The following is a 26,739-nucleotide window of genomic DNA, read 5'->3' on the forward strand; positions in this document are numbered from 1 at the left end:
TGGCATTGTCTGTCAGGAGAAAAACCAAATGTAGAATTCCTCCAGAAACAATGGCCTCTGCGTTCATGAGGACAGCCCAGTGTGGAGGGGTAGCTGCCATGCCTTGCCATCATCAGTGGGTCCCAAGACTGTTACCTGTCCACAACTCCGACACATAGCTGACTCTTCCATCCTGCCCCGCTCCCCATCACTCCCCAGGAGGCCCTTTCATAGCCCCACACCATCACGGTGCCTGAGCGCATCCCCACCCTCTGTGCCCAACTCTCCTCCCTCTCCTAAACTCTCATCCATGCTCCCAAACCCAACACAATGGTCACATTCCCAGCAAAACTGGTCCCTCGACGGGCCCCCTTGACTGTCCCCCTCCTCAGCACAACCAGGTTCCGTGGGTTCTACAGTCACTTTTGTTTCAGCTTCTGAAAGACAACCATCCCGCTCTACACAGCAGCTCTCCTGGACCACGGACCCTGCAGCAGTGGGCAGCTTTCCTAGATCTCTGAGCATCTCAGCGCCCAGCCCAGGGCCTGAAACAAGGTCGTGCTCACACCTGGATTCTGAGGTCTGGGGGCCGGGGGAGGGGGGAGCTTGACCTGAAATTCAAAGGGGTCACTGAGGCCAACATGGGTTCTCCCGTTTTTGCCCCAAGATAAAGCTCTTTGGCCTGGGACATACGTCTCAATATCTTTTGATGAATAGGCTGATCAACAGCACAGAAATGAGAGATGAATTCTCTCTCATCATCCTCCCACTGGGGACTCCTGTTTCTCTGTACCTTTGAATGCTCTCTGGCTTACCCACCTCTTCAGCAGTCTAAAACATCCCCCAACTGGCCAGGAAGGCTGGTGACTAGTCTCTCTTCTTTGCCACAACAAAGTGATGATTATCTCTGGCCTCTGACATCCTTGGGCCAGTGCAAACCTGGAAATTCCAGCAGTGGGGGCTGTTGACCAGCACTGGAGGAACCAATGAACAGTCACAGGGTGGCACATTATTTTTTGATTTGTTTCACAGCAAGCTCTAGAAGGCAGGTCATTTATCACTTCCCCACCCTGAAACAACAGAGCGTGACAGACAGTAGAGGAGGCTGGGATGCCAGCTTTTGCTTCCCAGACTTCCTGCAGCTGGCCCCGGTGAAAAAAGCAAGGCCCGGGCAGTGTGTCCTCTGCGGATGGTGGACACTCAGTCCATGCTCAGCAGCACCAGCACCGCTGAAGTCAAGGTTGTCCATCCAGAAGATTCCACCTTGCATCGCAAAATCCAGAGAGGTTTAACTTTCAGAGGCAGACAGCAGGTGCCATGGCTGGAGGCAAAGTCCTCTGACACTGCCAAGGTCAAATGTCTTGACTTAAGGCTAGATGGGAGGGAGGAAGAGTAATGAGGTCAAGGAATCCCCGGACTGCTGAACTGGCGATTTTTTTTTGTTTTTTTTTAAAGAAATGCTGGATCTGCAGTTCACAATGTTCACAACAAAGGAACGTTGCTTGGGATTCTAGACCTGAGTGAAGACAAACGAAGGCTGGGCTGACAAAGCCAGAACTTTATTCACAGTAGAACAGTCTTAAGCTAAAATTCTAGAATTTATCAACAATGTCTTTTAAGAATGAGAATTCATAACCCCACCAGACCAGCTGACAGGGAAAAAGAAAATACACCAATGTTCTCTATTAAACAAAACCACACAAAATTTAATTCAATCTGCCTTCATTTCTACTCCTAATACCTCAGCCACCTCCCACCCTCTTTATAAAAAAAAACAAAACACATAAAATTCATGCACACTTGCACGCACTCAAATATTCAAGCGAAATACAAAATACCCAAGGAAACCTTAGGAATCACCTAAGGGTTTTTCATTAGCTCCCCAGATGCTCTGTTTTTCTAGACAAAGAATCAAGTTCTGACTGCCATGTCCAAGCAGTAAAAATCAGAGTCGGCTGAGATCCCCCTCCTCCGTCTCCTGGCTCACTGGTCAATGCAGAAGAACCAACCATATGTCAAGAGGGAAGGCCAAGGCTGGCGTTCTGTGGGGGGGAAGCTGCCTGGTTGTCCTGCAGCTGGGGGGCTTTATGCAGAGCAGTCAGCAGTACCCTCACGGGTACACTCAGCAAGGCCGCCCTGAGGCTCTGTTCCCAAGCATGAAGCTCAGAGTCCAACACCCAGACAAGGGGAGAGGAGCCAGTGTGGACAGGATGCTTGGGGCGGGGATTTCTGGAGACCCAGTTTTATTGCTTGTGGGCATGAGAACAGATACCTAAAGCAAACCATCATGAGATATCACAGATGGCAGCACCGGAAGAGATGATGTAGTCCAACTCTGCATTTTACATACAATCCATTTATGGAGAAAGCAGAGAGGTGGTCTGCCCAGGATTGTGACCCTAAGAGCTTCCCTGGGTGTCGGCCTACGTCAGTTGATCAGTTCACTGTTTCTGGCCAAGGTCTCTCACCTGAAGTAGAGAATCATTTGTTTCCAGAAGGTTAGACTCTCCCATTCAACAGGCCTGGGAAATGCAGAAAAATCAGGTTCTGGAACCAACAAGTCTACACTGACCACTTCCCAGGAGTGATGAAAGCCGGATGCATCTGTTTCTCTGCCTTATCCTGCAGACTCTCCCCCAACCCCCAACATTTTGTAAAAATAAATAATTCAAAATAGAATGAAAATCCCAGGCAAGGACAGTTGCTGGCCTGAACATGTGCTCTGTCTCTTAACAGACTCATGAAACTCATGCCTGCAATTCACTCCCAGGCTCAGGGTGGATGGGAGAGTCTGACCTGCTGGGGCAGCACATGAACCCCGGGGACAGCAATTACAGACCAGCCCCGACCCCTTATATATTAAATTTATCTTCATAAATAGAGCATCCCAACTCAAGTGACCACGATAAAGAAAGCCAAAGCTTGAGTGTTTTCTTCAAATAGCTACACACCCCCTCAAATATCTATGAAACTATATTCAATATATCCACATGGCAAACTGGACAGCTCTTTATGAGAGCTTCAGTTGTCATGATAGTCAAAGGCCAAGTCTCAGACAGACCCAAATACCCATCCCTGTTGGATAACGGAGACTAAGATGCAAAGCTCACTTTGCAATAAGGCTCATGACAAATACCTTTAAAGAAAAAGCCTGATTAATTTGATTTTTAAATTATTTGATTCCTGCCTTCCCACCCCACCACCACCAAACTTGGAACATACTTAAATTTTCAAGGTCACATCTATGACATAAAACCGGCCCACCAGACCACTAGATATGGTCCAGTTGGGTAGGCTGCCGGACCTACCCATTTATTGATGTGCCAGGGACATGGTGATCACCTTTCCCTTGAGTGAGCATCTCTGAGCTATGCCATTCAACCTTAATGTAGGTACCAGTATCACAATGGTAATGAACTGAAGGACAAGGTGTCTGGGTTGAAGTTTATCCTAATGGTGGCCAGAAAGCCTATCTTCTAGCCATCCTAGGAGATTTGGGTTTAGTTTCCCTATTCACTTCCCCTGTCAAAAAATATATCAACTTTGATCAATCAGATTAGACCACTTTGGTTAGGTCACTGTAACCATTAAAAGAGACTGGAGCAAACAGATGATTGGCCCATTAGGAAAACCAAAGTGTAGTAACCCCTCCATGGAGCCTTCATAGCTCATCTCTTGAAGGTGCAGTGTCCAGGGAGGCTGGTGGTGGCAGGGCCTCTGTGTTCTTTGCGTTGCGATGGATGCGACTTTGCTTCCGGGACTTCCAGGCATGTGTCCTGTCCCAGTCAGTGGCCACCGTCTCATTGTCCCAGATGGTCGATGTCTCCGTGTCACTCAGATACCCCGGCTGGCCTGTGTAGTGCGTTGGGTAGATGAGCAAGGGTTCTGCAGAGAAGGCTTTCAAGTCCCTGGATTCGTAATGCTCCATGTACTCAGCCCTGAAAACAAGAGGTGGACCAGTGGGTGAGGGGGCAGGACACTTACAGAACAGGGGAAAAGGGTCTTGCTTGTTACCTCCTAAATTCTCATGGATTTGATTATTTTTTAAATTGCGTCTTTGTGGAAAACTTTAGCCTACAAACACAACAGGTTTTTTATTTTTAAGGCTTTCAGATGATTTAAACAAATACACAAAGAAAAAGGTCAGGGTATTTCTGTTAAATTTAAATGGCAGTTTAGTCACTAAGTCATGTCCAAAACTTGCGACCCCATGGACTAAAGCCTGCCAGGCTCCTCTGTCCATGGGATTTCCCAGACAAGAATACTGGAATGGGTTGCCATTTCCTCCTCCAGGGGATCTTCTTGACTCAGGAATTGAACCCGGGTCTCCTGCATTGCAGGCAGATTCTTTACCGACTAAGCTACATGGGAAGATCCAAATTTAGACAGAGTAGCTTAAAAATGAATTTCAGGTCTTATTCTAAAAATTAAGGTTTAAGCTCTGTTGGACCACAATAATTAAGTGACCACTTTGTAGAAAACGCTTTGATCCTGGATCAGTGAATGAGATGGCTGGGAGCTGGAGTGAAGGTGTGAGTAATGTGGTGTAGGCTTGGAGGCACACCAGCTTGGCTTTGCAGTCCAGCAACCTGTGAGCGTAAATGAAGAGCCCTCCCTCCCAGGGCTCCTCTGCCGAGCACACGAGGTGACACCTGCTCAGCAGCTAGGTTTCAATTTCCTTTCTGTTAAGAGGATGATGGTTGACCTCCATGTTTCTGTCAGGTAGCAGAAATAAAAATTAGTCTCTGACACGTTGTCCATTTTTACTGAGGACAGGAGACAAAATGGGCAAGATGCAGGACAAGAACACTGAGCTGCTACAAAGAAGCCCATCTAGGGAGGAGACCACCCGCAGCGAGAGAAGGAGCCGAGGTTAGACCCTGGTCTCCTGCTCCGTCAGTGAACTTAGGAAGCATCGACCCAGCAGCTAGCACGGGTAGAATGTGGACTAGACTCTAAGGACACAGAGATAAAAGATGGTCCCTGCCTCAGAGGCTCCCAGGTTACTGGGGAGACTGACACATAGACCCATCATTTACCATGTTCTTGATACAAACACTAGGTCACACTGAACTCCCGGGCTATGGGAACTCTGAGCATCACACTTTCTTCTGTGGACGCCCAGCTCAGAGGCCATCTCCACTCTCCCCGAGCCTCTAACACATCTCTGTGATCGTAGGTTTCACAATATATCACAATGACCGTTCATGAGTCTGGGTTCCTGACTAGCTTGTGAGTCACTGCCTGGCCAACAGTATACACAATGGACTAAGAAACGAACTGAAAAATTTGAGGTGCTTAGGAAGATGACCTTCACCTTGAGGTGTGTGGGTTTATGGAAGTAAGAAAAGCAAAGATGAGAGGCTCGAGCATATTATGTGCAGTTAAGCTACTCACTGGGTATTAAGGAGGATTCCTATGCAAGACTCACCATTTCTGCCTTATATCTCCTGCTTGTAAAAGGGGGTAATCACTCGAGTTGGCCTCTCTTGTCATGATTATGGAAAGATCATTTAGGAAAGGAGTACCCCTTTTAAAAATATTAAGTATTACCCCACGAATGAATTATGCTCAAGGGACAGGCAGACAGTTCAGGGCAACTCACACAGGATGCTTGTTGTACATGATGGGCAGAAACTCATCCACTGGTAGCATCTTCCCAAAAGGATCTGCTCCAACCAGCTTCTGTGCTCCTTCCAGAGAGATGACATAGCCGAGCGTCCAGTAGGAATAGTCAGCTTCAACCAGATTTACCACATTGGGCACAGCTTTCTCTGGTTCTTTTACTTGCATCCTCTTCCTACCAATATAACTAAAAGGAAATGGGTGGAGGAGAAAATTCCAATTTGAGTATTAGACATCCATAAGAATGGAGCACAGCTTTGCAGACACATTTGAAAGCTTGGACCAACTGTGTCTTATTCAAATGTATCACACAACAGGGCACAACACATCAATCATCGTTGTCATCATCTTCCATTAATTTCAGGCCATTTCTGTGGTTCCACTTATCAATAGCCCAACTATCCTTGCCTAGCGCTTCTCTGGTGGCTCAGAGGTTAAAGCATCTGCCTGCAATGCAGGAGACCTAGGTTCGATCCCCGGGTGGGGAAGATCCCCTGGAGAAGGAAATGGAAACCCACTCCAGTATTCTTGCCTGGGGAATCCCATGGACAGAGGAGCCTGGTGGGCTACAGTCCACGGGGTCGCACAGAGTCGGACACGACTGAGTGACTTCACTTGCACTTGCACTTTCATCCTTGCCTGTGTGCTAGTCGCTCAGTCGTGCCCGACTCTTTGCGACCCCATGGACTGCAATCCACCAGGTTCCTCTGTCCATGACATTTTCCAGGCAAGGATACTGGAGTGGGTTGCCATTTCCTTCTCCAGGGGATCTTCCCCACCCGGGGATCGAACCCAGGTCTCCTGCACTGCAGGCAGATTCTTTACCGACTGAGCTGCAAATCCTTGCCTAGCAGGCTGTTAAGCCCTGAAAGTTGAAATGTGGGGATTGAAAGATCTTTCAGAAGTTGGAGACAAGATGGCAGAGTAGAAGGACTTGAGCTCACCTCCTCTCACAGAAACACCAATATCACAACTAACTGCTGAATAACTAAAAAAAGACCAGAACCCGCCAACAAAGACATTCTAACCCAAATAGAAGGAAGTCACAGTGAGATGGAAGGAGGCGCACATTCGTGATAGCATCAAATCCTGTACCCACCAGGTACATGATTCACAAAGGGGACAAATAATTATTTCTCATAAGTTCTCCCACCGGGGTGAGAGTTCTGAACCTCATGTCAGGCTCCCCAGTGTGGGGGTCTGCCATCAAGAGAAGGAGTCCCTCAGAGCACTCAGCTTTCAAGGCCAGGGGGCTTGATTGCAGGAGCTCCGCAGGAATGGGGGAAACAGAAACTCCACTCCTGGAGGGTACACACAACGTCTCGTGCACAGCAGGACCTGGGCAAACGCAGCGACTTCAGAGGAGTGCGGGACAGAGCTACCTGATGGTCTCAGAGTGTCTCCTGGGTGGGTGGGGGAGTGGCTATGACTCACTGTGGGGGCCAGGACACTGGGGGCAGGCATACCAGGGAATACTCACTAGTGTGAGTGAGTGAGTATAAATATTACTAAAGAATAATATTTAAAGGAATAAAAACATGATCATCTCAATATATTCAGAAAAAAACTTTTGACAGAATTCAACACCCGTTTTTGTTTTTTTTTTTAAACAAAACTCTCCAGAAAGCAGGCACAGAGGAAACCTACCTCAACATACTAAAGGCCAAATATGACAAACCTACAGCTAGCAGCCTGGTGGGCTGCGGTCCATGGGGTCACTAAGAGTTGGACACGACTGAGCAACTTCCCTTTCACTTCTCACTTTCATGCATTGGAGAAGGAAATGGCAACCCACTCCAGTGTTCTTGCCTGGAGAATCCCAGGGACGGGGGAGCCTGGTGGGCTGCCGTCTATGGGGTTGCACAGAGTCAGACACGACTGAAGTGACTTAGCAGCAGCAGCAGCAGCAGCATCCTCAAAGGTGAAAACCTGAGAGCACTTCCTCTAAGATTAGGGAACAAGACAAAAATGTTCACTCTCACCACTTCCATTCAACATAGTTTTAGAAGTCCTCCATAGCGATTAGAGAAGAAAGAGAAATAAAGGGAATTCAAATTAGAAAATAAGTTAAACTGTGCACTGTTGCAAATGGTATGATACTATACATAAGAAATCCTAAAAACACTACCAAAAACTACTGCTGCTGCTGCTGCTAAGTCACTTCAGTTGTGTCCGACTCTGTGCGACCCCAGAGACGGCAGCCCACCAGGCTCCCCTGTCCCGGGATTCTCCAGGCAAGAACGCTGGAGTGGGTTGCCATTTCCTTCTCCAATGCACGAAAGTGAAAAGTCAAAGTGAAGTTGCTCAGTTGTGTCTGACTCTTTAGCAACCCCATGGACGGCAGCCCACCAGGCTCCTCTGTCCATGGGCTTTTCCAGGCAAGAGTACTGGAGTGGGGTGCCATTGCCTTCTCCGATCAAAAACTACTACAACTCATCAATGAATTTGGTAAAGTTATAGGATACAAAAATTTTCAAGTCTTTTTACTTAAAAAACTAAAACTAGAATTGCCATATGATCTTGCAACCCCACTCCTGAGCATATACCCCAAGAAAACCATAATTTGAAAAGATACACACATCCAGGGTTCATAGCAGCACTATGTATAATAGCCAGGACATGGAAGTAACCGAAATTTCCATCAACAGAGAAATGGATAAAGAAGATGTGATACATATACACAACGGAACACTACTCAGCCATTAAAAAGAATGAAATAATACTATTCGTAGAATCATGGATGAGCTTAAAGATTACCATACTAAGCGAAGTAAGCCAAAGTGAAGTGAAGTCGCTCAGTCGTGTCCGACTCTTTGCGACCCCATAGGCTGTAGCCTATCAGGCTCCTCTGTCCATGGGATTTTCCAGGCAAGAGTGCTGGAGTGGATTGCCATTTCCTTCTCCAAACAGAGAGACAAATATCATATGATATCACTAACATATGGAATCTGAAAAAATGGGGCACACAAACTTATTTAGAAAATATGTCACAGACTTAGATAACAAACTTATAGTTACCAAATGGATAAGGTGTGTGTAGGGGGGATAAATTAGGAGGTTGGGATTAGCACATACACACTATTATGTATATAACAGATAATCAACATAGACCTACTAAATAGCACAGAGAACTATACTCAAGATGTTTTGTAATAACCCCTATGGGGAAAGAATCTCAAATATAAATGAATCAATTTGCTATATACCTGAAACTAACAAAACACTGTAAATCAACTATACTCCAATATTTTTAAAAAACATCTTAAAAAAATTTCATGACAAAAAGCAAATTTTTTTTCAGATCATTTCCCAAAGGTAGTGTAGGATTTTCAGCTGTGTTTATAGAGGTTGGAAGGGGACAACAAAGACCAGATGTGAGAATCCCAAGTTTGCTTTCAAGTCCCTAGAGTTTCAGTCTGGGGACTTGATATTTTCTGCGCAGCTCTCCAAATGCTGGTGGTAAACACAAGAAAGAAAACGCTTTGGAAAAGATACAGTGCAAAGCGAAATACCTAGGAACCCAAGAGTAGCTCCAGAGTGTTTCCTCTGGGAAAGAATGGATGTCACCACTTGCGTGCCTTGCTTTCCCTCACCCATCTCTGCCCATGCTTCCTCTGGAGTTCTGCCCTCCATGAACTACTTCTGCAACACAGGATGTACCCTCAACTATTCTCACCATCCCTAGTCTACCCATGGATCTGTGATCCATTACTTTTGTCTGGCGCCTAGTTGCTTCTGCTTGCCTGGGCCAAGTTGAGGGGATCTGGTTTTCTGCCAGTCAGAGAAAGCTGAATTCCTCTATTTTGCTCTAAAAACCATCTCTTTCAATATTTAAGCTATCCCCTTTGTTGAAACATCCCAGGATATATAGAATAAGTCTATGTTCACCTTCAGTTCTTCTGGAGATAAATATAGCCACCTCTCAACCACAGCCTCTTAAAAGCAAAGAGCCTGAATTTCTCTCATGTATCAAGTGAAAGAGAAAATCCTATTGAACACCTGAATTGTGACCAGAGTGACTGAGGAACTAAGCTTATACTCAATTTGTTATACTAAATTTAAACTGTAATTTTAAAATTGAAGATGTGTAAAATATTTTTTCTCTTATTCGAAATGTATTATTTTGGTAGGGCTACAGTTTACTTCAACAGTTGAAAATTTAGCATATGGACTGAGGTGTGTTGTATGCATTAAATACATATTGGATTTTGAAGACTGAATGAAAAAAGAATATAGACTAATTCGTTAATAGTTTAAAAATACTGATTATATGTTATATGTTATATTTGGATATGTTAGATTAAATAAAATGTATTATTAAAGTTAACTTCACCTATTTTTATCTTTTTAATATGATTACTAGAAAATTTTAAATGATGTGCCTTCCCACATGGTGCAGTGGTAAAAAGTCACCTGCCAATTCAGGAGGCACGAGAGATACAGACTTGATCCCTGGGTCGGGAAGATCCTCTGGAGGAGGAAATGGCAACCCACTCCAGTGTTCTTGCGTGGAAAATCCCATGGACAGAGGAGCCTGGTGGGCTACAGTCCATGGGGTAGCAAAGAATCAGATATGACTGAGCACACACAGAAAATTTTAAATATGTCTCACATATTTCTATTGGACACACTGCCCTAGATGATTTCAATGGCTTGTTCTATTTTTCCCTGCTTACTATTTCCTTTTTCTGGAGAAATTTAATATTGCTGTCACAGACAGCCTATATGCGTTCATATTTTGAGTTTAAGTACAGTTGCTTTATTCATTTTATAAAGTGAGATGTGAAAAATTGGAAACAGCTATAATTCTCTGTGATTAGATAATAGATTTCAATGGAACACTTGCACTTGATCAGTCATGGAAATTTAGAAAACATCTCCCCCGCTCCATCCCCATATCCTTAGAACAATAACTCTTCTTTCTTGGATTCATTGGTATGCTTTCCTGAGAAATGCATCAACCAAACTACAAGTGAACAAGGACATATGTCAATTCTAAGCCTTAGACTCCCCAAGTCCAGTCTTCTGACTCCAAGGCTTAAGTGAAAGTTGCCTTTGTACATGTCAGGTAAGCATGAAATAGCTTTCAAGCTCTATGCCTGTGGGGCCTTAACCGCAGGCTGCAGGGCCACAGACTCAGCAAGCCTGAGGTGCGAGAACTCCTAGAGGATTCTGGGGACAACGATCAGAAGAGACAGTGCAGAATCTCATCACATGACTGATACCCGACAGGGAGCCAATCCCTTTATTACATAGTCCTGGGGCTAATTCCCACGGTTACTTGGGCCATTACGAGGTTTCCTCTGAGCTCAGAACAGTACATTTTCTAAGAGAACAAGTATTCCACCCGAGTGCATAGTTAAGTTTCCCTCCGAGGATGGGAGGAATGGGGACAGCTTGTGGGCTGCAGCTGCTTAAGGAACAGCCTCTGATCTGATGAAATTGCCTTTGACACACAGCTGGGAAGTGAATATGATGCTTGGGAACTTTCTGCCTCATTGGAGAGAAGTAAAAAGTGTCATCTCATTGTAAAAACAAAATGAGAGAGAGAGCGAGAGAGCGCTCAGTTCCCAGAGAGAGAGAGAGAGCACGCGCGAGCGTTCAGTTCCCAGAGGTAGCAGGCAACGAGCATTAACTAAATGTCAGTTCAGAGCCAGGACTCCCTTGATGAATCTGGTTTTCCTAAGACAGCCTCTGACTCTCCAAACCCAGCTGTCAGTGTTCTCCCTATTTGTACAGCTCCCCTCCCCAACAGGTGCTCTCCCACTGACCTTCCAACCCCCTCTCCCCTCCCTCCCCCCCACACACAATCAGAGACTGCAGAGGAAACCCATCCTCCAGGGAGCTGATGCTCAAGTGTGACACAGGACCCTTGCCCTGGCACGGTTCCTCCCTGGACACGCTCAATGCACCATGCTGCTTCATGGGTGGGTTTCTGCTGCATTCTCAGGTACATGCTCATTCTGAAAACCCCAGATCTGCAGGCACATTCTAAGTCTCAAAGAATTTCCCATACTTTCTCACCTTGAAGAACATATAGATGCAAAAGTGAAAGTGTTAGTCACTCATTCACGTCTGACTCTTTGCAACCCTGCCAGCCTCCCCTGTCCATGGGATTCTCCAGGCAAGAATACTGGAGTGGGTAGCCATTCCCTTCCCCAAGGGATCTTCCCAATCCAGGGGTCAAACCCATATCTCCTGCATTGCAGGTGGGATCTTTACCATCTGAGACACCTGGGAAGCCCCCGAACCAGTGGGTATCCCCTACCTACTTCTGGTTGCTGGGAACATATATGGAGAGAAAGCCAGGTAAGTGGAAGCTTGAGCCCACCTCATATGAGTTGGGGCTCTCAGTGCTGAAAGAACTGAAAGAGTTCTCAGTACTCTTAGAAAAGCTTGCCATCTTGTCACTCACATCAGCTCCCAGTCCAGCTGAACTCGATCAATGTCATCCATCAGTTTCATCAGCTTCTTTTTAAACTGATGTTCAAAACGTACGTCGTCCTCAATAACAAGAGTCTTCTCCAGCTCCCGGTCAATTACCTGTAAAGATCAGGGGGAAGATACCCTATGAAAAGTTGATACTTATTTATCTAATCAAAATAGGTATTAGAAAGTCAAAAGTATAGTAGCACAACACATAATAGCTCATAACTGGAATCTTGGTGAAGGTTCATCAACAGTAAAATGGTCCCACTCTCCTCTCTTCTCATTACAGAACTGCACACCTGAATGAAGCGTTATTCACCTCTTTCCAGACAGAGTAGTGGCTAAGGAAGCAGCCAATTTCACCCCTGGTTAGGGGCCTGGAGGAGTAGGGATCTCGATATCCAGGCAGCATTTCAATATTCAGGGCCTTCAGCTGGCTTGTGTTCAGCGCCCTGTAAGATAGAACATGCCCCTAAATTAACACATTGAGATGTCCCCACCGTAGAAGCCAGGAGGGAGAGGTCTGTGTATTCCCCAGGGCCTTTATGCCCACTGAGCAGGGCTCCTTAGAAGCTCCTCAGGGTTAGTGTGTTGTAGCATTATGAGCTGTGTGAAGACAAGACGAGGTCTTATATTTTATGTATCCCTCACAACACCCAATGCAGTTCTAAGTATCATCAGTTTTTTGGCACCATTGAAAAAGTATTTTCCTAATGAAGGAGAGTGGCTAATAGGACCATTCAATATTATTAAACACTGGAAGGAATGAGGACGGGAAAGAATCATAAGAGGAATTGTACACATGTGTACATCTTTCCTTTGGAGCTAAAAATTAAAATGCAGAGAGAGTCAGGTAAGCAAGAGAAGTGACTCACTACCAACAAAGTATTCTCAGTAAGATTAATAGCTGATTCTCATCTGAAACCACGGAGGCCAGAAGGTTGGCTAATTCAAAGTGCCGACTCAGAGAGACTCAACCAAGAATGCTGTATCCAGTCCAGCTAGACCTCAAAAATGGAAAAACCAGGATGTCCCAGATAAACAAAAACAGTGTCACTAGTAGATCTGCTCTATGAGAAATGCTAAAGGGAATCCCTCAGGCTAACATGAAAGGAACGTAGAGAATAACTCAGATCCACATAAAGAAATGAAAGCATCGGTACATGGAAGTGCAGGTGTTTGCATTCATGCTAAGTCACATCAGTTGTGTTTGGCTCTTCGTGACCCAGTAGACTGCAGCCCGCTAGGCTCTTCTGTCCACGAGATTCTCCAGGCAAATATACTGGAGTGGGATGCCATGCCCTTCTCCAGGGGATCTTCCTAACCCAGGGACTGAACCCGTGTCTCTTATGCCTCTTGCATTATCAGGCATGTTCTTTACCACTAGCGCCACCTGGGATAGGTAAACATAAACAGTATAAGTATCCTTTTGTTCATAATTTTTTCCCTTATCTGATTTATATTATAGCTGCATAAAGCAGTGAGAGCAAATAATGTATAAAGAGCATATAAAGAAATAATTAGTGTGACAATAGAACAAAGGAAGGGGAAGGAATACAGCTATACAGCTGTTAAGTTTTTCCTTAGTATTGAAGTTGGTATTTTTTTACTGAGATATAATTGACATAACATTAGTTTCATTGAAACTATTGAATATAATATAATGTTCATTGAAACACTGAATATAATTATATTCAATATTACATATTGAATATAAGGATTCAATATTTTGTACTTTCACATCTTACTTCCTTTGTTTATATTTCTGCATATTTTTAGTTATTAGTGATTGCCCTAGGGATTATAATTAACATCTTAATTTATAGCCATCAAGTTCATATTAATAGTAGGGTCCTAGAAGAAAACAAGGGGATAAGACTCCTTGACACTGCTTTGGTGATGATTTTTTGGATTTGACACTGAAATTAAAGGCAACAACAGCAAAATACACATTCTTCAACTGTCTGTGCAGCATTCTCTAAGAAAGACCATATGTTAGACTATATAGACCATAAATAAAGCCTCAGTACATTTTAAATGGTTGAATTCATACCAAGTATGTTCAATAACCACAATGAAATTAAAAATTGATAGGAAACTTGGAAAATTTACAAATATGTGAAATTAAACAATATACTCCTTGATAGCCAATGAGTCAAAGAAACCACAGAGGAAATGAGAAAATATTTTGAGACAAATGAAAATGAAAACAGCATACCAAGCCTTACAAGATGCACCTAATGCAGTACTCAGAGGGCTAGTTACAGGTACAAATGTCTATGTTTCAAAAAAAGAATCTTAAATAATCTGCTTTTCCATTTTGAGAAACTGGAAAAAGCAAACTACATGCAAAGCAAGCAGGAAGAAGGAAATAAATGAAACAGAGAATAGAAAAACAGACAAAAACAAGACCAAAGCTGGTTCTTTGGAAAAGAACAAAACTGATAACACTTTTAGCCACATAAAAAGAGTAGACTCAAATTATTAAAAATTAAGAATGAAAGAGGGAGCAATCCTTACTGGTCTTGTGGAAATAAAGAGGACTACAAGAAAATACTGTGAACAATTATACATCAACAAAGTAGATAACCTAGGTAAAAAGGGCACATTGCTCAAAAAAAAAAAAAAAAAAAAAAACCCAACTCAAGAAATAGAAATTCTGAATACCTACAACAGTTAAAAAGGCTGAATTTGTAAAGTTTAAAAAAAGTTCCAAAACATGGTCCAGGACCAGATAGCTTCAGTAAAGAATTCAGAATTCTGCCAAACATTTAAAGAATTAACACAAATCTTTCAAACCCTTAGCAAAAATTGAAGAGGGTGCACCCAACTTATTCTATAAAGTATCATCCTGATACACAACTAGAAAAACATCACAAGAAGATGAGAGACCAATATCCCTTAAGATAAATAGAAAAATCCCCAAGAAAACACTAGGAAACAGAATCCAGCATCACAGAAGAGGGGTGATACATCATGACCAGATGAGATTTATCCCAGGATTGTAGGTTCATTTAACAGGTGGGGAAAAAAAGTGAGACATCATTAACAGACAAAAATTCCACGATCATCTAAATAGACATAAAACTTGACAAAAATCCGACTGTATATGGATTAACTATTTATATTCCCCCAAGTTCACATGTTGATAAGGAGGTGGAGCTGTCGATCCTAAGGTAGAACTTTTGTAAATGAGATTAGTGCCCTCATAAGAAAGCAAAAGCTTGCTTTCTCCCCTCTCTTTGCTTTCTGCCATAGGAGAGTACAGGAAGAGGACAGAGATCATGCTGAGTTGCTAAGCTGGGTCTGACTCTGTGACCCCATGGACTGTAGCCCACCAGGCTCCTCAGTCCATGGGATTTCCCAGGCAAGAATACTGGAGTGGGTTGCCATGTCCTTCTCCACGGGATCCTCCTGACCTAGGGTACGAACTTGCAGCTCCTGCATTAGCAGGTGGATTCTTTTCCCACTGGGCCACCAGGGAAGCCCACAGGAAGAGGATCGCCATCTACAAGGCCGGACGAGGTCTCTCACCATAACCTAGCCATGCTGGCACCCTTCTCTGGAACTCCCCCGCCTCTGGAACTATGACAGATGTTTGTTGTTTGAGCCACTTGGTCTGTGGTAATTTGTTATAGCAGCAAACGAACTAAGACACCATCACCCTTTTAAGATAGAAACACTCAACCCAATCAAGGCCATCTGTGAAAACTCCAGAGCCAATTATCCTATTTAATGGTGAAGGACTAAATGTTTCTCCTTAATAACAGGAACAAGCCAAGCCTGCCCACTCTTACCATTTCTATCCACCATTGCACTTGAGGATTTAGCCAAGGATTACCCCCATGACTTTTTGTTCCTCATCCTTATTCAACAACATCTTGGTGCTCGTGGGAGTTTCCTCAGCCTCTGGCTGGCTCAAAAACTGTTGGATTGCACCTCCCAGGACTGCAAACCTTGTAATTTAGCTAACCTTGAGACCAAAGTAAGAACCCAGAGACAGTGACAGATACATTAATGATTTATTGGATAGTGGGATCTTACCAGTCTAAAGCCAAAGATCCTGGAGCAGGTCACTCTCTTGTGTACAGCAGACAAGAGGCCAGACACTGTAGCAGTCTTCACTACTTGGGTGAGAAGGAGGCTGCCATTTATAGGGGGCATTAACATCATATTGGCTCATCAGTTACCAAGGAAACCAATGACTGGGGCAGGGGCAAGCTTGTAGGCAGTTACTGATCAAGCCCTATTATTAAGAGGATTGGATAGTCATGTGAGTGAAGCAAGGACTGGTCAAGCAAGAGATGTACAGGGAACAAGAGAGGGGTCATCTTGAATGGGCTGATCATACTTACACACAATACATTATTAGAACTAATACGTGAGTTCAGCAAGGTTGTAGGAACAAGATCAGTATACAAAAATCAACTGTTTCTATGTACTTAGCAATCTGCAATATAAAAATGAAATGAAGGAAACAATTCCACTTATCATAACATCAAAAAGAGTAAAATACTTGAGAATAAATTTAACAAAATTAATGCAAGATGTGCAAGTAAAAATTACAAAACATCAATCCAAGAATTAAAGATCTAAATAAATGGAAAGATATTCACGATCATGAATCAGAAGACTTCATATTACAAAGAGAGAAGTACTTCTCTCAATTGACCTACAGAGTCAATGCAATTTCTGCTGCTGCTGCTGCTAAGTCGCTTAGTCATGTCCGACTTTGTACGACCCCATAGACGGCAGCCCATGAGGCTCCCCCGTCCCTGGGATTCTCCAGGCAAGAACACTGGAGTGGGCTGCCATTTCCTTCTCCAATGCATGAAAGTGAAAAGTGAAAGTGAAGTCGCTCAGTCGTGTCCGACTCTTAGCGACCCCATGGACTGCGGCCCACCAGGCTCCTCCGTCCATGGGATTTTCCAGGCAAGAGTGCTGGAGTGGGGTGCCATTGCCTTCTCCGCAATGCAATTTCTATCAAAATCCAAACTTTTTTTTGTGGAAAATGGTATGCTAATGCTATAATTTACACAGAAATCCAAGAGACCTAGAATAGCCTAAACAATCTTGAAAAAGAATAACTAAGTTGAAGGACTTCCTTACACATAAGAAGCTACTGTAAGGAATAAGGATTGGCATACACATCAATGGAACAGAATTGAGAATCCAGCAATAAACCCTTCTATTTAATTAATTTTTGACAAGGTTGCTAAGACAATTCAGTAAAGGAAAGAATAATCTTTTAGCAAATGGTGCAGAGACAACTAGATAACTTTCTACAAAAGAATGAATTGGAAACTAAGAATGAATTGGATCCTTACCTCACATCATATAAAAACTAGCTCAAGATAAATCAAAGATCTAATGTGTAAGAGATACATATAAAACATAAAACTATGAAACTCTTAGACGAAAAGACAGAACCAAGTCTTTATGGCCTTGGATTTGGTAATGGATTCTTAGATATGACACCAAAAGCCCAATCAACAACAAAAACATAAACTGGACGTCATCAAATTAACTTCTGTGTTTCAATGGACACCGTCATGAAAGTGAAAAGAGAGCTCATAAAATGGGAAAAAATATTTGCAGATTATACATCTGATAAAAGACTTGTATGCAGAGTATATAAAGAACTCTCACAGCTCAACTCGTTTTCCTTGGTCCATGTGGTCTATGAAGGAGATTGGGGTTATTAGAGGTATTTGAGACTGTGGTTCCCAAACTCTAGTGCATCCAAGAACAGGGTTGCCAGATTTAGCAAGTAAAACACAAAAATATCCAGTCAAATTTATATTTTAGATAAACAGTAATTTTTTAGTATAAGACCCATGTAATGTCCAGGACAAATTTAACTAGGTGTCCTCTGTTCTAAGTGGCAACCTTACCCAAGAATCACTTTGAGGCTTCTTAAGTGCCAATTCCCAGCCCAGCCCTACAGATCATCATTTAGCAGCTCTGGGACTTAGGAAGCTGCCCTCCTAACTAGCCCCCGGGGACTGTGACATGGGTGTCCAGGCCATACTTTGAGAAACACTGATGAGATTCTCTAAAAGAGTCATAAAAACTTCCACAAGAGCTTCTAGCCATGCTCCTTAGAGTCATTCATATTCCAAATTCATATATAACATGGAATAGGAGGTTTTGCAAATATCCCTAGTGGCTCAGACAGTAAAGAATTTGCCTGCAATGTGGGAGAGCAGGGTTCACTCTCTGGGTACGGAAGATCCCCTGGAAAAGGGAATGGCTACCTACTCCAGTATTCTTGCCTGGAGAATTCCGTGGACAGAGGAGCCTGGCGGGCTACAGTTCATGGGTCTCAAAGAGTCGGACATGACTGAGTGACTAACATACTCCTTGAAATAATAGAGTGTTAAAGGGCAAAGCAAAGCAAAGCAAAACAAAACAAAATAACAACATCAATAACAAAAACTCTTGAAGGAATCCAACCAGGTACTGTATGTAAGTTTCCTGCCTTGTTCCTGGAAAAAGTGATCAGCCCCAGCAGACTGTGGCAAGCACCTCGTGCAACAGGACACACAGACTGTTATGCATTTTTTTCCACTTATTTTCTTCAGGTCAAGTCACACAAGGTAAGACGCTTTGCTCTAAATCAGGCTCTGAATGCACCTCTGAATGCATTCCTTCCAAGGCACTACAGGGCTGGAAACCACCACGACCATTGCAAGAACCCCAGAGACAGTGGAAAATCACACCAAGGACAAGCCTTCAGCATAGTGAAGACCAGAGAGCATAGGATGATGAGTGGATTTCTGCTCTACTCAGTGAAATTAACATATATAAGCTGCTATGAGTCATAAAGTTTTCCCAAAATAGGCTGCACTGTGAAAGCATGTCTATCCCGCAATGACTGCAGATTCCGCCCACTGGGACTAAACCTCAGCCGGAGAGGGTGCATCTCCACTCCAGCCACAGCGGCAAGGGTTTGAGGAGAAAACTCAACTCACTTTCCATCCACAGCCTCCACAATCTTGACCTCAATCTCCTGTTCATACAGGGTGCGTAACATCCGGTCTCGCCTGTCCTTTCTGCGCTTGAGGTTTATCATGAAAATCTAATACAAGAAGAAAAAAGGAAAAGAAATACAGATTACTCAGTTTTTATTTTAGACTGTTGAAAAGCAAAGGAAGTATAAGGAACAAAGCTTTAGTTAGAATAAGGAGTGGAAAGGTTAGGGGAAATGGTGAAGATGTATTTATATTTCATATCGGGTCAAAAAGCTGTTCTTCAGGAGGCCAAAGGTGAATTAAACCCAAAACATATGAGACCAAGGGGAAGGAAGAAGTTTGGCAAGTAGCTAGATTTATCAAGACCTAAGTCTGCTAAGTGTTTGCGTTGGGCCAGTTCCTACACCTCAGTTTCCTCATCTGTAAAATGGAAATAATACTGGTCCTATCACCTGGGTACAAAATATTAGCTATTCTTGTAATTTATATCCTCTGTAGAAAAATTTGAAGTCATTCCAAGAGTAAGAAAAATCTAGTCTTACCAAATTCCTTTTATTACCAACAGTTCCAAACTGAATTATTAAGGTCTTAATTTTCATAGCTTCTTTACCAGACCTCTTCAACTCTCTTAGACTTTTCCTGAAACAAGTAAAGAAAAAGAACTCTGCCCTTGGGAACAGCCCTTTAGGGAGGGTCATAATTTCCATGTTACATGGATCTGAGGGAAGTCTTAGAGAGAAGACATGTACTGGTCCATGAAGTCCCCAAAATGTGCGTTCAGATGGTCCCCCGTGAGGGCTGGGCCTTCCTGCAGCTCCTCGCAGTGGCCCTGAAACTCCCGATGACCGCAGTAACACACACCTATCATGAGGCTGCTACTGGGAGTTGCACAGATAAGGAGGCCGGTCTGATTATTCCCAGATTTAAGGAGCCACAGAAGAACCCAAAGCCTCATGAAAGTTGTTACAGGTAATGAAGTGCTTTAATAAGGTCCTTTTCTACCAGCAGTAATAAACTCACTTTGTACATTAAACTAGTCCTGAAAGAGAGGGAGGCTTCAGTTGCCAGTGAGAAATTCTGAATAGCATGGGAAAGCAGAAGCCTGCAGGAATAAGCTGGACAACACTGGCTTCATCCTAAAGACCCATCATAATGACTCTGAGGAAGACATCTAATGCTACGGGGTCCAGTTCCCTTGTTTGTAAAAAGAGGGAGTTGAGCAATCTTATCTTTCAAGGCCAACACAGATTAAATTTTCTATAATATGTGGTTTATTATAAAGCTTGCATTATGTCTAGGATAAAGAAGAAGTCATGTCATATAAGCAGGCTGGAGTTTAGACTTTACTGAGGGTTAAGCCATGGTTCACACAATCATTCTGAATGGAGTATCAAGATGTTATATGTTTTACCAGATCAAAAGCTGAATTAAGTAAAATTTCAACTCTTCCTTATAAAATATTCTCACTTCCATCCACTTATACAGCTCACGGAAAAGAACAGATGGGGGAGCAAGATGTCTTCTTTGAAAAAATCATCCATCTGAATCAGAACGAAGTGGATTAGGTATATATCATGATTTTATTATCTCCACTGTTTATCTAACTGTGCAATTCTTTAAAAAAAATCAATTTCTGTGGTAACTCTATTTACTTGGGATACTTGGGATTTTATAACAATGAGTTGTGTTCATTTATATGTCCTTTTCTTCCTGTTTAGAATCCTACTGTGATGGGAACACACTCCATCTCCTGATTTTAAGGCTATGGGAAGGAATGGGCATTTCCTCATGTGTACACATGGAGCTACCTGAGGTCACGCCAGGAGAGCAAAATGAAACAAAAAACGAACAGAAATACAACAAAAAGTCCCCTCAGACCCAAGACCTCTAGTCTGGGAAGACTTTGGTAAATAATAATCCTGTCCAGGGTCCTGCCAGGACAAGTGCAATAAAAACTGCAGCTATGAAGGGAAAACACAGACAGCTTGCTCATACTTAGTGAACAGTAAACAGACAAAAAGCCACCCAGCCAAGTGCACCCAGACACCCCAACAAGGCCACAGAGTACAGGGAAGGTTGAAAAAGCCCTGAAATCCCTTTTTCTACTATCCTATCTCTGTTCCAAACAGAGAGATGACTACCAGGGCTCAGGAGAGCAGAGTCCCCATGTCTGTATCTCCGTAGAGTCGGCCTTTTTCAGAAGGCTTCTAAAAGTGACCCAGTCCTTGCAAATGGAAGACCAGAGCTAGAAGATCCTGCTTTTGTCCCATGGTATTTGCTCTGATTTGATCCTCATTGGGATGTGTTTATAAAGGGAAAAATGAATATACATAAAGACCCTTGGGTTCTTTTACCTGGAGACATGAGAGTTAGTGAGAGCTGTAAGTAATATGTGGAAGCCAGTTCAGTATCTGAGGTAGGCCAACCTTTCAGAAGCCCTGACTGTTTATAAAACTATCTACACTTTAATTGTTCTCTATTTAGTCTAATTCATCTCTATTACACTTAAAACCATCTAATCTCATCTTGCCCTCTGCAGAAATAGCATGATAGTTTCTAACTCCTTTCCAATTAATATTCATGAAATACTCCTTTCCATTTCTGAAATCTGACAACAAATAAACTTTATAGAATAAACCCCAACTTCCAGTTCCAGCAGGAATTTAAGATGGCTGTACTTTGGAGACCCATATGACATAGTCCAGGGAGATAAACAAGGCATTTTCATTCAGTGAATCAGTGGCAATGAGCATAGAGCACAAAGTTTGGCTTATAACATATCACAGATTCATGGAAAAGCTCCATCGTAGTTTGTGGATTCCCAAGGCACTGTCCCAGCCTCCAGATCATCCAGTTCCTGAACATGGATCAGCAGTTATGTGACATGAGGGACCCATGAAGGATTCAGTAATTTTGGAGTCACAATTCTGGTTCTGCTGAGCACATCACTAAGACAGGCATCTCGTTACATTTCTGCTCAATCGTTATACAACTAAAGTGTAATAATAAATATAGCCCTTGGAGCCTGCTACAAAAACAAATTTTAGAATGGGCTTCTTTTTTCTCTTTTCCTTTGTCCTCTAAACCCTGCCCTGTGATTTTTCCCATGAAAGAACAGCAAAGAGAAAATAAACCAAAAAACGTTTCAGAATGGGTTCCACTTACTCAGAATAAAGTTAAAGTCCTCTAATACCTAAAACATATATCTTCTTTACCCTACCCTTGAGTCTTGATAAAACATGGCAATATCTGCTCTTAGAAAATATTACTTTCATGCCTAATTAGTAACATCTTTCTGACTCAATGATTAATTCACTTTTACCATGATGCTCCTTTTTAAAGATAAGTGAATAATAACGCACAACAAAAACCGAGAACCTTTTCCAAGTTTCTTTTCAGCAGCCCAGCTGACTCTTAGACATGTGCCCAGGCTTGTTGTTCTGATATAAACATATAAACATGATGTACACATGCTCACACATACAGGTGCTCACCAACACAGACACCTTGCCTACCTCATCAAATCCCATCTTGTCTGGATATTTAGGGACAACTGAGACAAACTGGGAAGGTTCCATTGGAGGACCGTCAACTGGAAGACACAAGAAACATACAGAGTGCTTTGTTAGTGAGAGTTTCAGAGAACAGCATCCTATTCACAGCCTGACCTCTGGAAACACAACCTGCATGGTCAGGGGAAGGAATAACTGCTCAGTAGTTTTCCAGAGTTAAGTGGCTACACAAGAACCCCAACGGTCTCTGTGCTGGTTTTGAGAGCACTTATTTTTATGCAGATTGCAACATTTGCTCCATTTCCCTTAAGACCTATTTTTAAGACTATATGGAGGATAGTTTTAATGATTTTTATTGGGGTATAGCCGATTAACAACGTTGTAATAGTTTCAGGTGGACAGCAAAGAGACTCAGCCATACATATACATGTATCCATTCTTCCCTCAAATCCCCTCCCATATAGCCTGCCATATAACATTAAGCAGAGTACCATGTGCCATACGGTAGGTCCTTGTTGGTTATCCATTTTAAATACAGCATACATGTGCATTCCAAACTTGGAAGGACTGTCAGTGTAATGATTAAGGGTGAAGCCTCTTGGAGTCAGATGATCTGGGTCTAAACTTTGGTCTGTGAAGGTCTGGAGCAGATAGATGACCTCTCTACGTTTGTTTCTTTCTTTGTGTGTAAAATCAGGATAATAAAAGTGCATATCTTGGAGTGTTATAAAATTTAAATGATACCTACATGCAAAGCACTAACCACAGTAAATCAACACAGTAAATGCTCAGTAACTCCCAGTTACTACTCACAGTGGCCCGTAATGAAAGAACTCAGAAATAGGCTAGACTTTTTCTAAAGAATGCTTTTTTTCCTATACATTTAAAGTTTTAAAACTCTGGGACTACTTTTTTTTTTTCTTCCATCCAGGCAGGTTTAGCTATAGGTACTCAAAAGACCTTTCATTTTAACATGAACAGGCTCCTCTGTCTATGGAATTCTAGTGGGTTGCCATTTCCTTCCCCAGGGGATCTTCTTCCGGACCCAGGGATCGAACTCACGTCTGCTGCACTGCAGATGGATTCTTTGCCATCTGAGCCACCAGGGAAGCCCCTGACTAACACACACCTCCAAGGGTCAGGCCACATCCCAGAACTTGGTACAGGGCTTACAAGGAAGTTTCCAGATGGGAGGGGTGTCACATCTCAAGTGATAAAAGTTTTCTTTATTTCATATTTCAAAAAAGCTTTATTTAGAAAAGCTTATGTATATGTTTTAAAGATTAGAAATAATATTGGTTAAAGAGCCCAAGAAGATCTTGAAGATTTTTGTATGCACAAAGTCGAAGTCCTCACTTGGTTTTCCTTGAAGATGCAATACAAGGGAAATGCTACATGAGAGCAGGTAAATGGGTTGTTTGAGCAACTATTGTTGATGGCCATTGCTGCTGTCTAGCAATATCCATGCCCCTCTATTTCAGGTATATGAAAGGGGCTTCTTCATCTTGAAGTTAGTCATGGCCATATGAGTTGCTGCTATTCAGATCTACAAACTCTCCTCCCATGCTCCCTACTCAGCCCCACCACAATGATCTTAGTAGCCAGTGTTGATATGGAGAAGGCAAAAATTTGAAGCAGCCTAGAATGGGGTCGCACAGAGTCGGACATGACTGAAGTGACTTAGCAGCAGCAGCAGCAGCAGAATGAGGTGCCAGAGAAGGCAATGGCAACCCACTCTAGTGTTCTTGCCTGGAGAATCCCAGGGACTGGGGAGCCTGGTGGGCTGCCATCTATGGGGTCGCACAGAGTCGGACACGACTGAAGCGACTTAGCAGCAGCAGCAGAATGAGGCGCCAACACGTGGAAATGAGATTTCAGCATTCTCTATGAGATATCCCAGCATAACTTCAGCTGTCCTGATTGAGATACTGTCCAAAGAATATTTTTTGTTTCACTCACCCTTTATTGGGATATTAAAGAGAAACCACAACATCCAGTTTCTCTTATGATCAAGTCACGGTTAACTGTAGAAACTAGTGAAACAGATTTCCTAAGCCAAACACAAGAGATGATCTTATTATTTCAAACCTGACCCTTACCATCACATTTCTGTGAGTACACAGTGAGTGTGTATCTGTTTCCATTAGCAGCCCAGAACATTTTGGTTCTTCCTGCTCCACCCAACTCCATTAATTTCTTTTAAAATCAACAAATGTTGATTGCAGGGTCACCATGTACAGGGTTAGGTTTTACAAGCAAAAAACCTTAACATACCAACTCCTTCCCATTCATGTTGTTTGAGGAGCTGTCTAGCCCTCCCTCCCTGGGCCTTAGACTTCAGAGGAGGGTAAATTTTGGTCTCCCTGTTGGTCTCTGTTGGTCTCCATTTGGGTTGCCTGGCTTTAACGTTTCAGCTGAAGAGTCTGCTTTTGGCCACTTTACTTCCATCAAACATGGGTAGTCATTGTGTGCACAGGACAAGTATCCCCCCAAAAGCCACAAGTGGCTGGTCCTGAAAGCCACCACTGAGCAGAAATATGAGACACAGGCCTGGGTTTTGTAGCTGAAGGTCAAGTTAAGCTACAGGGAAAAACAGATGATATTAATTAGACCTAAAAGGTGACTATGTGGGGAGAAGGGATGCTCTTTGCTGTCATCAGACATGCCAGCTTCTGTTCTGGGTCATTTCTGACTCCATCAACCATAGTTAACTCAGTCCCTCATTGAATCCCTCCCTATACGCGTCCTCAGCGTACTACCACCAGGTGGGATGTGCCTCATTGGTGCCGGAATTGTTTCAAGATTTAGGAATAACAATAATAGCTATTGGTATAGTGATCTACTACCCACTGCACTCTGGGCTACACTCTTGATATATATATACACATTTATTTAATCTTCACAACATGTTCCACAGGCCAGGTCCCTGTTTTTACAGATAGGCAAACAAAGGGTTAAATAATATGCTTAAGGTCACAGAGCTGATAGAGCTGGTATTTGACCCTAGTGAACCCTTAACTCCCACTCTACCCTGCCCCCAAAGCTAGGCCTTGGTAGCCACTGGCCTCACGTTGGCCTCGGGCAACGGGGCTGAGCTCACAGAAGCTCAGTTGGTAAGTCCTTGCTCCTGGGTGACCACCACGTGTTGCTCTTTCTGTCATCTACCCTGGAACAAACTCCACCCAAAGAACAGAGCGCCAGCCCAGTCATGCCCAGAAAAGCATTTGCAAGATCGTGCCAGGACCAAATCCTGACACTTCTTCATAGTTTCTCCTGGACTTCTTCCATGGCTGCAGCCACCACCCTAGCTCAGGTCCTCACGCACATGTCTGGGCTGTTTTAACACCTTTCAAATGGCACCCTACTCCAGCACTCTTGCCTGGAAAATCCCATGGACGGAGGAGCCTGGTAGGCTGCAGTCCATGGGGTCACTAAGAGTTGGACACAACTGAGTGACTTCACTTTCACTTTTCACTTTCATGCATTGGAGAAGGAAATGGCAACCCACTCCAGTGTTCTTTCCTGGAGAATCCCAGGGACAGGGGAGCCTGGTGGGCTGCCATCTATGGGGTCGCACAGAGTCGGACACGACTGAACCAACTTAACAGCAGCAGCAAACACTTGTATGCTCTTTGTCTTGCTCATTATAACACAGTATGCACACTGTGGCCAAAACAATCTTCTTCCTTAGGCACTTCTCTATTCTTGACCATACAGTCACGCTCGGCATTTAGGTGCTTTACAATTTGTTAAGTGATTTGTTAAGGATTTCCCTGTAGCTCAAACAGTATAGAATCTGCCTGCGATGCAGGAGACCAGGATTTTATCCCTGGGTCGGGAAGATCTTCTGGGGAAGAGAATGGCAATCCACTTCAGTATTCTTGCCTGGAGAATTCCATGGACAGGGAAGCCTGGTGGGCTCCAGTCCATGGGGTCGCAAAGAGTTGGACGTGACTGAAGCAACTAACACACACAAGTGATGTCCTAGTCACCAGGTCATTTTATCTTCACTTTTATTGGAGGGCAGGGTGTGCTGTTTGGGGCTTCCCAATGGCTGGTGGTAAAGAACCCGCCTGTCAATGCAGGAGATGTAAGAGACTCTGGTTTGATCCCTGGGTTGGGAAGATCCTCTGGAGGAGGGCATGGCAACCTACTCCAGTATTCTTGCCTGGAGAATTCCATGGACAGAGGAGCCTGGTGGGTTTCAGTCCATAGGGTCG

At 43.4% G+C, this 26,739-nt stretch overlaps 1 protein-coding gene across 2 annotated transcripts in view; it reads right to left on the reverse strand.

Moving 5' to 3' along the window:
• COLGALT2 (collagen beta(1-O)galactosyltransferase 2) overlaps nt 1,523-26,739 on the reverse strand; it is a 118,938-nt gene continuing 93,721 nt past the window's right edge. For both annotated transcript variants that reach the window (XM_018060705.1, XM_018060706.1), the window contains 6 exons: nt 22,523-22,599; nt 19,008-19,114; nt 12,353-12,485; nt 12,020-12,147; nt 5,585-5,791; nt 1,523-3,917 (listed from right to left, as the gene is read on the reverse strand). In XM_018060705.1, the coding sequence (XP_017916194.1) occupies nt 3,641-3,917; nt 5,585-5,791; nt 12,020-12,147; nt 12,353-12,485; nt 19,008-19,114; nt 22,523-22,599 (929 nt within the window). In that variant the 3' untranslated portion in view covers nt 1,523-3,640. The remainder of the gene's footprint in view (nt 3,918-5,584; nt 5,792-12,019; nt 12,148-12,352; nt 12,486-19,007; nt 19,115-22,522; nt 22,600-26,739) is intronic.

This window comes from Capra hircus, chromosome 16 (genome assembly GCF_001704415.2).
Source record: "Capra hircus breed San Clemente chromosome 16, ASM170441v1, whole genome shotgun sequence".
Lineage (NCBI taxonomy): Eukaryota > Metazoa > Chordata > Mammalia > Artiodactyla > Bovidae > Capra > Capra hircus.